Source organism: Populus nigra, chromosome 2, assembly GCF_951802175.1.
Source record: "Populus nigra chromosome 2, ddPopNigr1.1, whole genome shotgun sequence".
NCBI lineage: Eukaryota > Viridiplantae > Streptophyta > Magnoliopsida > Malpighiales > Salicaceae > Populus > Populus nigra.
This window is the reverse complement of record NC_084853.1, coordinates 35,590,357-35,604,531: the sequence shown is the minus strand read 5'-3', so window position 1 is coordinate 35,604,531 and position 14,175 is coordinate 35,590,357. Positions and strand designations below refer to the sequence as shown.

General features: G+C 35.8%; 1 protein-coding gene across 1 annotated transcript; it reads right to left on the bottom strand.

Annotated features, from left to right (window-relative positions):
* Nucleotides 1-2,701: 2,701 nt before the first annotated feature.
* Nucleotides 2,702-7,551, bottom strand: LOC133682720 (serine carboxypeptidase-like 20). Its single transcript, XM_062106215.1, has 14 exons — nt 7,263-7,551; nt 6,910-7,055; nt 6,402-6,478; nt 6,198-6,320; nt 5,996-6,098; nt 5,890-5,927; nt 5,711-5,812; nt 5,431-5,511; nt 5,100-5,342; nt 4,085-4,150; nt 3,886-4,007; nt 3,444-3,557; nt 3,175-3,220; nt 2,702-3,093 (listed from the first exon to the last, which is right to left on the bottom strand). The coding sequence occupies exons 1-14, from the start codon at nt 7,403-7,405 to the stop codon at nt 3,010-3,012; spliced, it is 1,488 nt and encodes a 495-aa protein (XP_061962199.1). The 5' UTR covers nt 7,406-7,551; the 3' UTR covers nt 2,702-3,009.
* Nucleotides 7,552-14,175: the final 6,624 nt, after the last annotated feature.

The window sequence follows — 14,175 nt, the reverse complement described above, 5'->3', positions numbered from 1 at the left end:
CAACATGGACCCTGGAAAGGAAAGGAAAGGAAAACAAAAGGCAATGAATTATTGATTGGTTTTGTATTGGGTTGTTGAGAAAATGTCAAAAAATAAGTAAGCAAATTAAAAAAGAAACAACAACGTTAAGAGAAAATCACAAATTTCAGTTAGGGAGTCATTTTCACTCCTTTTTAAAATAATAACGCAATATTCCCACACAAAAAAAAACACCGACAAAGAGAACTCAAAGACAAACTAGAAACTTACATGCTAAAAGCGAAAAAGAAGATAAAGCAAAACATGTATCCTTGGATTCAAATGATGGCGCTTGGATCCAGAAACAAATGCAACTTCCTTAGCAAAACTCCAAGCTTCCTCTCCTCTCTGTGGATTCAAGTGGAAGGAATGTCCAAAGCCAAACAAGTAGATCTAGCTAGTGAAGGAATTGCAGCCGCAGCGTTTCAAAAACATGGAGTGGAGTGCTTTACAAACCCCCCATAACAAATGACGAATGCCTTCCTGCTTTTTCTTTTTGTGTCTTTTTTTCTAAATCTGGAGTTGGACTTTGGAGGTTTGGTGTGCCGGTGTGGTGTGTGACTATGTGTCCTACGATTCAAGGTTGGGTGTGACCGTGTGAGAGAGGGATGAGAGGGATGTGGCTGACTAGCGTTTGAAGATGAAGATGGTGAGAGAGGGGTGTGGCTGGCTGTGGTCCTGTAGATGAAGATGGATTGATTTCGTTACAGATATGAAATTGTGAATTGTGAGTTGAGGGAGCAGCTCAGGAGCAAGGAGGAGGACGGCCAGGGTTAAGAAAGATAACACGTTTTTTTTTGTATTTATAGTACCCCTTAAACCGAACCGGTTCGGTTCAGTTGGGGTTTTTCTGGTTTCAGGTTTCTGAAACCGAACCGAAAATTTTTACAAAAATTTTAATCAGTTTTTTTTTCGGTTCGGTTTTTTTAGTTATTTTTTTCTCGGTTTTCTCGATTTAATCGGTTTTTTGGTTTTTTTGCTCACCCCTAGAATCAGCACAGGTTGGATCCTCGTATTGTTAGTAATTTTTCATGAGCGTGTCTGGAAGTAAAAGTATGGTGTAATTTATTTTTAACGTGTTTTGTATTTGAAAATATATTAAAATAACATATTTTTTAAAAATATTATTTTTGATATTAGTATATTAAAATGATATGAAAATACTAAAAAATATTTGTTTGAAGCAAATAAAAAACTAAAACAATTTTATTTTTTAAAAAATATAAAAACAATATACCTTGGTAGATTATCTCAACAATAATATATATATATATATATATATATATATCAAGATGGTGACTTTTTGTGTGAAAAAAATGATTATTCAAGGAATCAAGATACACTATTTCACTACTATCAATGACGGATGTCATCGGTTATTGAGGGATTCAAGAGGATAGAGATGATTATTTTTTGTTTGGTTCGATTTTTACTTATAAAAACAACTAAACTAAAATATAAAAAAATATAAAAAAATAAAACTGAAATCAGTTCTAACCAACTAGTTTTGGGCCCCGTTTGTTTGCTGAAAAGTAGTTTTATTTTGGAAAGTGAATTCCGGGAAAGTATTTTCCGATGTTTGGTAATGTAATGGAAAATAAGTTGAAAAATATTTTCCAGTGTTTGGTTATATCATGAAAAATAAGCTGGAAAATAACTTATTAATGTTTTATTTTTTTCAAGTTTATTAAAATAATGAGGAACAAATCTTACAAATTAAAAGGTTGAATGAGAATGAAATTGAAAAAAATATATAATTTCATAAATTATCTCAAATAAAATAAATAATAATCAAAATAATAGAGATCAAATAAAAATTAAAAAAATTGAAAGATGAAGAAATTAAAATAATAATAATTAACATTTCATAAATTATTTCAAATAAAATAAGTAACAATCAAAAGAATGAGGACCAAATTTGATATAATCAGCAAATAATATGACATTTCTAAATTTTTTACAACTTCCGGAAAGTGTTTTCCACCCAAAATAAAAGGAAAACACTTTCCTGGAAACCAAGTCAAATTTTTCTTTGACCGGAAAGTGTTTTTCGTTAACCAACTTTTCTAATGGCAAACAAACACAGGAAAGTTTGGAAAGTGGTTTCCGGAAAACCACTTTCCGGTAAACAAACATCCTATTGGTTCAGTTCGATTATTTTATATCAAAAACTATATTGTTTTTTGGGTTTTTTTAGATTTTCTGATGTGTTTAGTTTCGATTCAGTTTAATTTTTTATATATTTTTTTTTCAGTTTGATTCAGTTTATTTTTAATTATATCGGTTCGATTCGATTGAGGTTTTTTAGTTTCAAGTTTATAAAACCAAAACCGAAAAGAATATTTTTTTAAATATTCTAATTGGTTTAATCATTTTTTTTTTTCATAATTCAATTTTTTCAGTTATTTTATTTTGTTTTCTCAATATAATTAATTTTTCAATTTATTTTCTTACAACTACAAACACTACAAAAGGGTTGTGCCCACGGCCTCCTCATGGTTGAAATTTTTTTACCCTTCCCCCCTTATATTTGGTGCCCTTTGCCTTAAAAACTATTGATTTTTAATCTCTAAACATGAAAACTTTAAACATTTTTTATTTACCTCTACCTTCCTAAGCGAAACAAAGTTTTTGATTCGTCACTGTCGTCAATCACTCAAGAGTTTATTTCATGTGCTAGATGTTGAAAAGCAATCATAGAGCATCATGTGTTACGCATGGAGGGAAATCCTCTTTTATGTCAGAAAGTTATTGGATTAAGACTTGACAGAGGTAGGATTTGGTCACGGCATGTGGAAACTGGTCTCAGCATAAGCTTACATATGTAATGATGAATCTGCAATAAGATTGGTGCTTGAAGAAGAAAAGTATGATGAGATACATTCACTTGTAGCGTAGCATAAAAGTAGTTGCTTAACAAGGAAGTTGCACTCCGCAGGATGGATTTATTCATTTCTCTGCGTGCGATGAAATCTGGTGATCAACAATGTCTTATATCGGTTTCCCTGCCAGAAAACGGCTGTAGAAATCTAATGCCTCTCGTGGTTTGTATTCTGGGACAGTATGTCCAGCCCCCTGCACCAACATGATAATCAAATTAGGGCAAGGATGATGAACAACTCAAGTCACTGAATCAAATAGTAAGCTGCGACCTACCTTCATGGTGAGGAAAGTTAAGTTGTTTGCATACCCTTGTGTATAACTGCAACAAAAATGACACCCAGAAGGTGTTTATTCGTTACTCGAGAAAAATAGTGTGGAAACTGGAAGGTCATAAAGAGAACGTTTTTTCGTTTTCCCTCTACGCTTTTTGTCCTAATGTTTTGAACTTGTGATTTCATCACTGAAAAATTAGTCTCATCAATTGGAACTCGAAAGCAAGAAAAGGTTTGTCCTTTCCAAAAGAAGAAGAGCAAATAAAGTACCCGGCAACTTGTCCATTGGAAGTCCATGGCCTCCATTCATCAACTATATCATATCCCATTGATCTCGTCCATGCTTCACTCCCGGTGTATGGAACACACATATCATGATCCCCGCTACAAGTAAAGTAAAGCTATAGCAGTTACTATCATCCACATAATTCATGGAATAAACAGTGCAAGAAAAAAGTGTAAGGGTCTCATCTGATCCATGACGTTGAAAAGCAGAGAACTACAATTACACAGATGGAACCAATAAAAAACAAGCACCGAACAAGAACGTTCAAAGTTATATGTATCTCCATTGTTCTTTACACAGGCGGAAAACAGTAAAAATAAATCTTACAACAATTTAAACCCCTTTCCTTTCTTTTCCTGTCTTCTCCAAGTCACTTGTCTCACCGAAACTAATAAGATTAAGAACACAAGTTTGAAGATCATGTACCTGAATATGAGGGCACGAAATCCCCTCAAAGTAAGGTTCCTGTGGTACTTAATCATGCTACCAGCATCATGATGAAAACGGATTCTATCTGTGCACAACTCCCAAGTACCAGATACACTTTCCTGTTTTACATAAGGTTCATAAAATACGGTAACTGCTTTCAAACTGTAGCGTGACTGACAAAATTGAGCAAACTTACTAGTTCAGCATGGATTGCTTTCCTAACTGCTTCATTGTTCAGCCATGACGTGGCAACTTCATCATCCTAACAAAATGGCATTTCAGATGAATCCAAATTATTAGCAAACAGAAAGGCAAATGTGAACAAAGAAAATGACACCATGCACATAGAGAAAGTGTCAATTGGGTATAGCTAGATACGACAGGTTGGCTTCAAGGAACCAAGAAAAATGAATAAAAAAAATTTCTTTATCCTTTTGGCTTTTGTTTAAACAGTTATGGTGGACACTACACGGGAATGTTGATAGTAGAATGAAAGCACAATAATCAAACAATAACATTCCTTAAGGTTAAAAATTAAACATGCTGAATTTTAAATAAGTTTCAAAGAAGGTACACCATAGCATAGATTTCATAAAGTTTACTCATTTTGATTGAAAAGTGAACATACAGTAGACTATTTTCATGTAATCTGTCCAACTTCAAGATATATAAAAAAAGAAGAAAAAATGTTTCAGCAAGCATTCTATATTTGCCATCAATGTTTATTTAAGACCAAATTATATTCCGCCACAAGATTGACATTTAAACTTTCTCCCTTTGTCCCAGGGCTTCCATCGCTTATAAAGCTTATGATTGTGTTTTCCTCACTGGCATGGTCGTGCCTTTGTAATGAAAAACAAAAAGAATTAGTATCAGCTAATCTAGTTGGAAAATGGTGTCACATCTATGCAAATGCAGAACTTCTTTCAGTAGTGTCATTACTGATTCTTAAGAACTTATCACATTATTCAAGAAGCATTTCAACTTCAATCTTTTTTTTCTTCTGAAAAACAATTTTTGTGCAATGTTCACCATACACTACTGGTGGAAGTTTATAAGATAAAATAGCATCAAACATTACAACAATAACATTCAGCAAATCTAGATAACAGAACAAGCCACCAGAATTCACCATGGAGGATTTCAGAAACAAATAAGTACATTAATAGATAAAAGTCACAGGGTTTACAACAAATAAATATTGGACTTACAGTGCATGGAACACTCTCGCCATCGAGAAGCTGTGGCCATGTTGGAACAATTCCAGGTCTTACAGGAGCTCTAAAAGGCCAGGCACGGCCAAACATCCTTTTTCTCACAGGCAGAGGCCTTTCGGTCTCACCTAATTGCCGAAAGCTGGATGGTAACCTGATTCTATCATCTGTAACCTCCCTTATATTTGAGCCATGATAGCATGGTTCTAGAATGTCATATATGTTTAAACCTTCAACGTCCTGGGATTAGTAAAAATATCAATGCAAATGACAGAGCACTTTATGCAGATTATTTTAACTTTCAAATTATGAGAAACCCACTAAGTACCTTGTAAACTTTTTGGAGTTTGCTCTCACAAGTTTCACCGAGTGGGTTGTAGAAATTTCCAGTGCACTCCTTGGTTACCTCCTGTAGCATATCATGCATTGTCAGAAAACACGTTTTGAGGAAAGGGAAAGAAAGAAACTCTATCTTAATATCAAAACCACAAAATATTGTCAAGGATTTTATAATGATGTGAGACTCCACGGTGAAGATTTCCAAGTATTTAAGGAAAGCTAGCATACGGAAACAGCATAAATCATCATAGAATGTTTATCTTACTCACCTCAAATAACTCATCTGGGATCAGGCCCATCCCATGTGCAAATGGAACAAGAGCATTGCCATCAAACTCCTCATCAGTAACTCCATTTCCCACCAAATATCCCTGTATAAAATGCAGGTTTAAGTACTTAGCAGTCATAAATTTTGAATTCAATAAAAGAGGATTTCAAGAATCCATACCTTGAAATTGAGAATGGGCTTTACACCAGCATCAAGTCCTGAAAAAAGCAAGAATGCATTATACTCTCAAGTTCCAAAAACGCAACTCATAGATTGAAAAAAATACCTTTCACGACTTCATAAGCAAGAGTTGGCACATATATTCCAGCATAGGACTCTCCAGAAATAAAAAATGGGTTAGAGAGGAATTCTGGGTATAGCTCGAACCACTGATTTCAGAATAGCAAATTACTGATATTCAGTATTTTGGAAATAAGAAAGCAGCTATAAACATGCTCAAATTATCCATTTTTCTTTCCCCTCTATACCTTGAGTAGAAAGGCATGCGAATCAGAGGCAGTCTTTGTGTCACCAGTTATATAATCAGTTTCGTTCTTGGAATAAGAAAGCCCAACACCAGCAGGAGAATCTAAATATAAAACGCTGGAAACCTGAAATGCCAAAGCAATCTTATGACGTTTATTAGCACACAAAAGAAATTATATCTTTTGTCAGAAGAATATTCGGTCAACCTTGGACCAGCTGTATGGATTAAGATGCAATTTGGGCAGATCTCCCTTTGTTTCTGCTGCTTCAAAATTGAAAGGACCTGCATATACATTGAATTCATTGTTCAAAAACCGACAACTAACTCAATCCACAAAACCACAGCAACAAGACACAGTTGTTTTCAGAGTATGAATTGGTAAAAAAAAATAAAAATTCCAACATAGCTAGGTGCTGAATAAGACCATCCTCTTTGTTGTTAATTCAATTCCATGAGGTCAAATAGCTAAGATGATAAAATTGATGGGTTTTGAATTAGTGACTGAACTTTACCCTGGGCCTCGCATTTTTGAAAAACTAAACTGACATTACTAAAAAGTAAAACGTAGACAATTTTTTTAACGAGAAACCCCAATATCATCACCGAAGAGGAGCAAGGCTTCCTTCAATCCCTATGTTATAACCAGCCCAAATCTCAATCTAAGCATAAAACAGATAGATTAAAAAGGGAAACTTGATGAGATGAATATTTACCATGTTCATATACAAATCCATCAAAGCTAGAGCATCCAGGTCCACCATTGAGCCAAAGAACAACTGGATCCTCTGGTGGGTTCCTTTCTGATTCAACAAAATAGTAAAACAATCTCTTGCCTTGACTTTCATCTATGGTCACATACCTTCCAAAAAAATTCCAATATAGACATTAATTCCAGTATATCAACTACACTGTGATTCCCAGAATTGGGAAACAATAAAAAGAACTAGCTTTGGCTTTGACAAATCTTAAACCATCAGCGACGAATTACTTACAATATATTTATATAATTGCAACAAGAAATTCTATGCAAGTAGAGAAATGACAAGGCAAAAGGAAACTAAAATACCCAGAATAGTGTTTAGAAGGAAAAGTGCCAGAGAAGCCAGGAAGCTGAGTAACAAGAGCAGTTTCAGGGGCTGAGTGAGTGAGTAAAACAAAGCTTAAAAACATACAAAAGATCCTATACAAGATAGGACCTGACTTAGCCATGGCTAGTTCTTTAGCTTACTATGAATAGAATGGTCTGTTGGAACTGTATTTAAAGATATACTTACGCAACCTGTCGGAGTTTTATTCACTTGAAAGCCAAGACAAAAGATGCCACCAGAGGATAATACTAATACTTGAAAGTGACCTCAAAAATCAAACTAATTAGTTGTTCAGTTAGTGAGCTCGTAAACCCCAACCTTAAACTCCATAATTTTAAAGTGTGTTTGGTATTGCGGTTGCTGTTGTGGTTGTGGTTTGAAAAAAGTTATTTTATAAAAAGTACTTTTAATTGAGATTGGTTTGGAAAAATATATGTTTAATTAAAACTGTGGTTGAAACTGAAGTTGAGTAAAAAGTAGTTTAATGTGTTTGGTTAAAAAAATACTTTACAAATTGAGGTTATAAAATAATTAAATATATTGATGTATGTATTAATATTGATGGTTTTTAATTTTAATATTGTAGATTTAACTACCATTATTACATTATTAAATAAATAATATTTTATATCAAATACTTTTTATTATTTCATTAAATTATCTACAATTTCATCACGTATGAAATTCATCTGATAAGGACTATAGTTTCCATGGTTTTTTGAGCGCGCAACAAAATCAAGTAAAATATCATCAGAAACAGAATTGGAATTGCGATCAAATTCCACAAGTGTTATGTCATCATGCGATGTTCTTCTAATTTATATAGTGTTATTAAATAATATTAAACATTATTTTTTTTGAGTAAAACACAATTTTAAAAAAATTAAATTTTTTTTACCAGGTCGGACGCGGTCCATAAATTTTACTCACATGAATAGTGCAAAAAAATTCACTTGGCACTGTTCACGAGAACAGTGCCAAGTGAATGCTTCTCGCGGGTGAATTATAATTCACCTTGGGACTGTTCACTTCTTGAGTGAACAGTGTCCAGGTGAATTATAATTCACCTGGCGTCACCTGGCATGGGCACTGTTATGAACAGTGCCCATGTGAATTACAAGAGAAGCAACGGGAGAGAAGCAGCTCCCAGCTGCTTGTGCAAAACGCCGGTTTCATGCAAAAAATTATGAGACCCACCAACTAATAAATTGTTGTTTATATGTTACCAAACGTCTGGTTTACGCGGTTTGCTTTAAAAGCAAAAGCTACCGCGTAAACAAACGCCCTCTTAATCTAACCCAAAATCCCTAACTTTAAAACCCTAATTCTAATACTTAAAATTTAAATTCTAAACACTAACCCTAAATATAAATCTCTATTCATAAACACTACTAACCCTAAATTCAAACCCCAAAAACACAAATAATTTAAAAAACCACCGAATAAAAATAGGTGGGATATTATTAGATTTAAAAAAGCATAAAAAAATGATATTAAAATTTATTTACATTGATGTAATATTTTAATGTTGTTTTTGTTTGTGTATTATAATATGTTATGGGTGGAATGGGAATAGCTTCTCCTGTCACTAATCTCAATTTTAATTTGGTTAATTCAATGAAGATTGTAATGCAGATATCAGTTGGATAGATGAATACGAATTGTATAGAAACAAGAAATGATTCACTCGAATCTCTCTTCATGCTTTTCTTGCATTACAATTTTTCAGCGTAGTTTTTATTCTGTTGCAATCAATTATATACACACACAATTTGGTTGTTCCGAACTTAAGGGTAATATTCCTTATTACACGTGTCTTTTAATAATATTGCAAAATAACTAAAACGGTGCGTTTAGTCGTTGGATGCATTCCTGCTCTGATCTTTGATTTAAATTTCCACTGTTCCTGTTGTTGTTTGTCCCCCGTCTTCATCTCTTGTGATTTCATCAGTTATAGTATGTGACAAATCTTCCCCTATTGAAACAACCTTGTCCTCAAGGTTAAATTGTGGAAAACGAGTTGCGATTTCCTCTGCATATTCCCAAGTAGCATCTGCAGGTGAGAACCCCTCCAATGAATTAATATTTGAGTAACGGCCTGATTCTTTCTCTTCATGATGCTTCTGTCCATTGTTGCTTATGGTTGTAATGCAGGTGTTGGAGGCATTTGTGGCAGGCTAGTCTGCACTAGGTGGCTCCCGACATGCCTCTTAAGTTGTGAAACATGAAACACTGGATGTATGGTCGAGGAAGGTGGAAGTTCTAGCTTGTACGCCACGTTGCCAATTTTATTGATCACCAGGTAAGGACCGAAAAACTTTGCTGATAGTTTCTGTGATGATCTGTGGACTACTGATTTTTGCCTATAGTGTTGGAGTTTAAGATCAACGTAGTCCCCTATAGAGAAGCTCCTTTCTCTGTGTCTGTTATTAGCAATTTGTGTCATCCTGTTATGAGCAACTTGTAGGTTTCTTTTGACTTGCTTAAGCATTTCTTCTCGCCTAGTTAGAATGTCATCAATTGACTCCATCGTAGAATCTTTAGAAAGATAAGGAACATGTATAGGAGGAGGAAACCCATATAGTATTTCATAGGGAGTGAGCTAAGTTGAAGAATGGAAATTGGTATTGTACCAATGAAAGCCATCGTGCCCACTAGTTTGGGTTGGTCTCTGTCATGCATCTGAGGTAGTTTTCAACACATTTATTGACGATCTCTGTCTGACCATCAGTTTGAGGGTGATATGTTGAGGAGTAGAGTATGTTAACCCCTTGTATGGTGAACAATTCTTTCCAGAATTTGTTCAGAAATACTGGATCGCTGTCACTAACAACTGATGCTGGAAGACCATGTAATTTATACACATTATCCATGAATATCCTAGCCACTGTAAATGCTGAATAGGGGTGGCTGAGGCTCATGAAATGAGCATATTTGCTGAAGCAATCAACTACCACCATAATGACTTCCTTGCCTTCAGAATTAGGTAGCCCATCGATGAAATCTATGCTGATATCGATGAATGGAGCATGAAGAATAGGCAGAGGTTGTAGTAGCCATAGAGTGGCTACATTCTCATGCTTGTTTTGCTGGCAGATTGAGCATGCTCGCACAAACTATCGGATGTGTTTCTGCTGGCCCTTCTAGTAGAACAAACTGCCTACCCTTTTTGCAGTAGTCATGCTTCCTGAGTGACCACCCATGACTGAGTTGTGATATAAGGAGATTAAACTTCTGTGTAAGTCCACATCACGTCCCACCATAATTTTTCCCTTCCTCTGTAGGTGGCTATTAACCCATGTGTAGTGTGAATGTGAAGTAGGAGAGACTTGCAGGTTTTGAATGACAGTCTGTAATTATGGATCCTTGTGCCAAGATTGTGCAATCTCCTCCATAAGATGGGTAGAGACTGAAGAAACAACCAAGGAATATAGTAATTGGCTTGAAGTTTGTGAGAAGGCATCAGCTGCCATATTGTCTTTCCCTTTTCTATATTTGATCTCATAGTCATACCCCCATTAATTTAATTAACCATTGGTGCTGCATAGGAGTAACTATCTTTTGGTCTAGCAAATATTTAAAACGTGCATGATTCGTGTGAATCTTAAAATGTCGCCCCTAGAGATAATGCTTTCATTTGTTGATTGCATGCAGTATAGCCAACATTTCCTTTTCATAAATAGACATGGCTTGCTGTTTAGGGCCTAGAGACTTGCTGATGTAGGCAATGGGATGCCCTTTTTGCATCAGTATTGCACCTACACCCACGATGGAAGTGTCGGTCTCTACAACAAACAATTTATCTAGAGCTGGCAAAGATAAGACTGGAGGAGTGGTCATCAGCTCCTTGAGTAAGGTGAATGCAGTAGTTACTTCTAGGTTCCAGCCAAAGGCATCCTTTTTTAGGAGTTGCGTCAAGGGTTTGCAAATGGATCCGTATCTCTTGACAAATCTTCTATAGTAGCCAGTAAGCCCCAAAAACCCTCTGAGTTGCCTTAAGTTCCTAGGCAATGGCCACTTAATTATAGCTTTGATTTTGTTGGGGTCGGTAGCAACTCCATATTTGGATATAATGTGGCCCAAATATTCGACTTGTTCACTGCCAAAGCTACACTTACTTTCCTTTGCAACCAGCTGATGTATCCTCAAGAGGTTGAAAACAGTCTGTAAATGTTCATAGTGAGCTGCAGATGTCTTGCTGCAGATTAATATGTCGTCGAAAAATACCAAGATGAACTTCCTGAGGTGTGCTCTGAAAACCTCATTCATCAAGATCTGAAACATAGTTGGGGCGTTGGTTAACCCAAACGGTATAACTAAGAACTTGTAGTGGCCATTGTGTGTCCTGAAAGCTATTTTAAATTCCTCCCCTGAACCTATCCTAATCTGATGATAACCAGATCGAAGGTCAATCTTCGAAAATATTATTGCTCCCACCAGTTCCTCCAGTAGCTCTTCCACCACTAGAATAGGTATTTATCCTTGATAGTCAATTTGTTCAGTGCTCTATAATCCACACAGAGTCGCCATGTGGAATCCTTCTTCTTGACCAACACTACTGGGGAGGCAAAAAGGTTGTTGTTATGCCTTATAATTCCAGTTCCCAGCATTTCCTCCATCATTTTTTTGAGCACATCCTTCTACAGCCCTGAGTACCTGTATGGTCTCAAGTTAACTGGTTGACTTCCTTCCTTCAAGGGTATAACATGATCATGGCCCCTAGTTGAAGGTAGTCCTTCGAGCTCCTGAAAGAGGTCACTGTAATTCTCCAGTAATGTAGTTAATGTGGTATCCTGGTGGTGATGTTGCTTTACTGTCAGGGAGCTAAGAGTGAGATCATCAATCCCCAAGACTTGTAGACTACAGAAGTGAAGTTCTGCCACCTGCTCTGAATTTTTTAATAACCCATGTAGTTGTGCAAGCTTAATAGCTTAGAATTTGATTGGACTCTCTCCCTTCAGCAATACCCTTTAGCCCTGCCAATCAAAGGACATCCAAAGATGTTTGTAGTTGCACAGAATGTCCCCTAGCATTGACAGTCATTGAACACCTAACACCATGTCATAGTTAATCAGGTCCATGATGAACACATCTGTTTTAAAGCACACCCCTTGTATCTCCCATTTCAGGCTCTTACACACTGAAGTACATGACATCTTTCCTCTATTAGCAGCTTGTATAGTTATAGGGGTGATGGTGGTTAAGTTGTTTTGTAGTTTTTGGGCTAATGAAGATTTTAGAAAGTTATGAGTGCTTCCTGAATCTATCAGAATGTGGAGAACCTGCTTCCATACCTTCCCTGTGACTTTCATGGTGTGGAACCCAATAGTCCCTTCTAAAGCATTTAATGAAATCTAGGGTATTAGTTCTCCAGTTGGACACCCCTCTTCACATTACTCCTCTCCTCTAATTTTTTCCTCCTCTTCTATAATACTTAGAGAATACAACCTCTTATTTCTACACCTATGACTTGGAACAAATTTATCATCACACCAGAAACACAACCCTTTTAATCTACGTTCTTCAAACTCTTGTTTTTTTTTATAGATTTGGTGGGTTTATTGGTAATTTTGTTAAAAGAATTTTGAGCACTGTTATTTTGCCAATATGTAGGATTAGCCTTGGGTAAATTGGCTGTTGTAAGATTTGTAGGAGTTAAGTTTAGTGGTTGCATGGTTTTTTTTGTGGCAGGCTGTGGCTAGTGGTAAAGGCTGAGTGTTTTGGTGCAAATCCCGCATTTTGTCTGTGAGCTAAGGTATTAGCATGCAACCTAGCAAGGTTGTAAGCTTGCCTCAGGTCTTTGGGTTCGAACATTTTAACAATGTTTTTAATCTCCAATTCCAAAACTCCTAAGAATATAACTAAAGCTTGTTTCTCTCCTATGCCTGCCTTATTCTATAGAATGTCAAAATCATGGATATAGTTTTCTAGTGTCCCTACTTATTTCAGATCAATCAGGTTTTCCATAGGGTCCTTTTACCCTCCAAATCTATAACATAAAGCTTCTAGATACTCATCCCAACTTACTCTCCGGTTATTTAAGTTTCTCATTAAATTTTGGTGCCAATATAGAGCTATGCCATCTAAATAATAAGAAGCAAGTTTTAGTTTCTCAGAATCCTCAATATCCTCAATCTCAAAGTATTGATTGCATTTATACAACCATTTATGCACATCATCCCCTCTGAATACTGGAAAGAGGTGTTTTGGCCTGTGTACCTTATAAGCAGTTGGTCTTACCTCATTAGAATAGCTAGGTCTGCTTGTAGATTCATTTTGATAAGCCGCCTCCTGATCCCTACTTTGACTTGATTCCCCTGTAGCAAATGGAATCCTTTGCATGACAAACTCCAACTGTTGCGCCAAACCATTGAGAAAATTCTTTATGTCTGCGATTTGAGTTCCATGACAGTCTGTGGTGGTGTCTAGCTTCTGGCCTTGTTCTTTCACGAGAGTAACGAGTACTTCATACTTGTATTGGTTTCTTTTTTTGTCAATTCAATGGAATCCTTAAGCCTTTTTATCTCTGCGGTTCGTGTGTTGGGCGCCATAACCTCAGCCAAGGAAGGTTAGCTCTGATACCAGTTGTTATGGGTGGAATGGGAATAGCTTCCCCTATTACTAATCTCAATCTTAATTTGGTTAATTCAATGAAGATTGTAATGCAGATATCAGTTGGATAGATGAATATGAAATAAAAATTGTATAGAAACAAGAAATGATTCACCCGAATCTCTCTTCATGCATTTCTTGCATTACAATTTTTCAGCGTAGTTTTTATTCTGTTGCAATCAATTATATACACACACAATTTGGTTGTTCCGAATTTAAGGGTAATATTCCTTATTACACGTGTCTTCTAATAATATTGCAAAATAACTAAAACGGTGC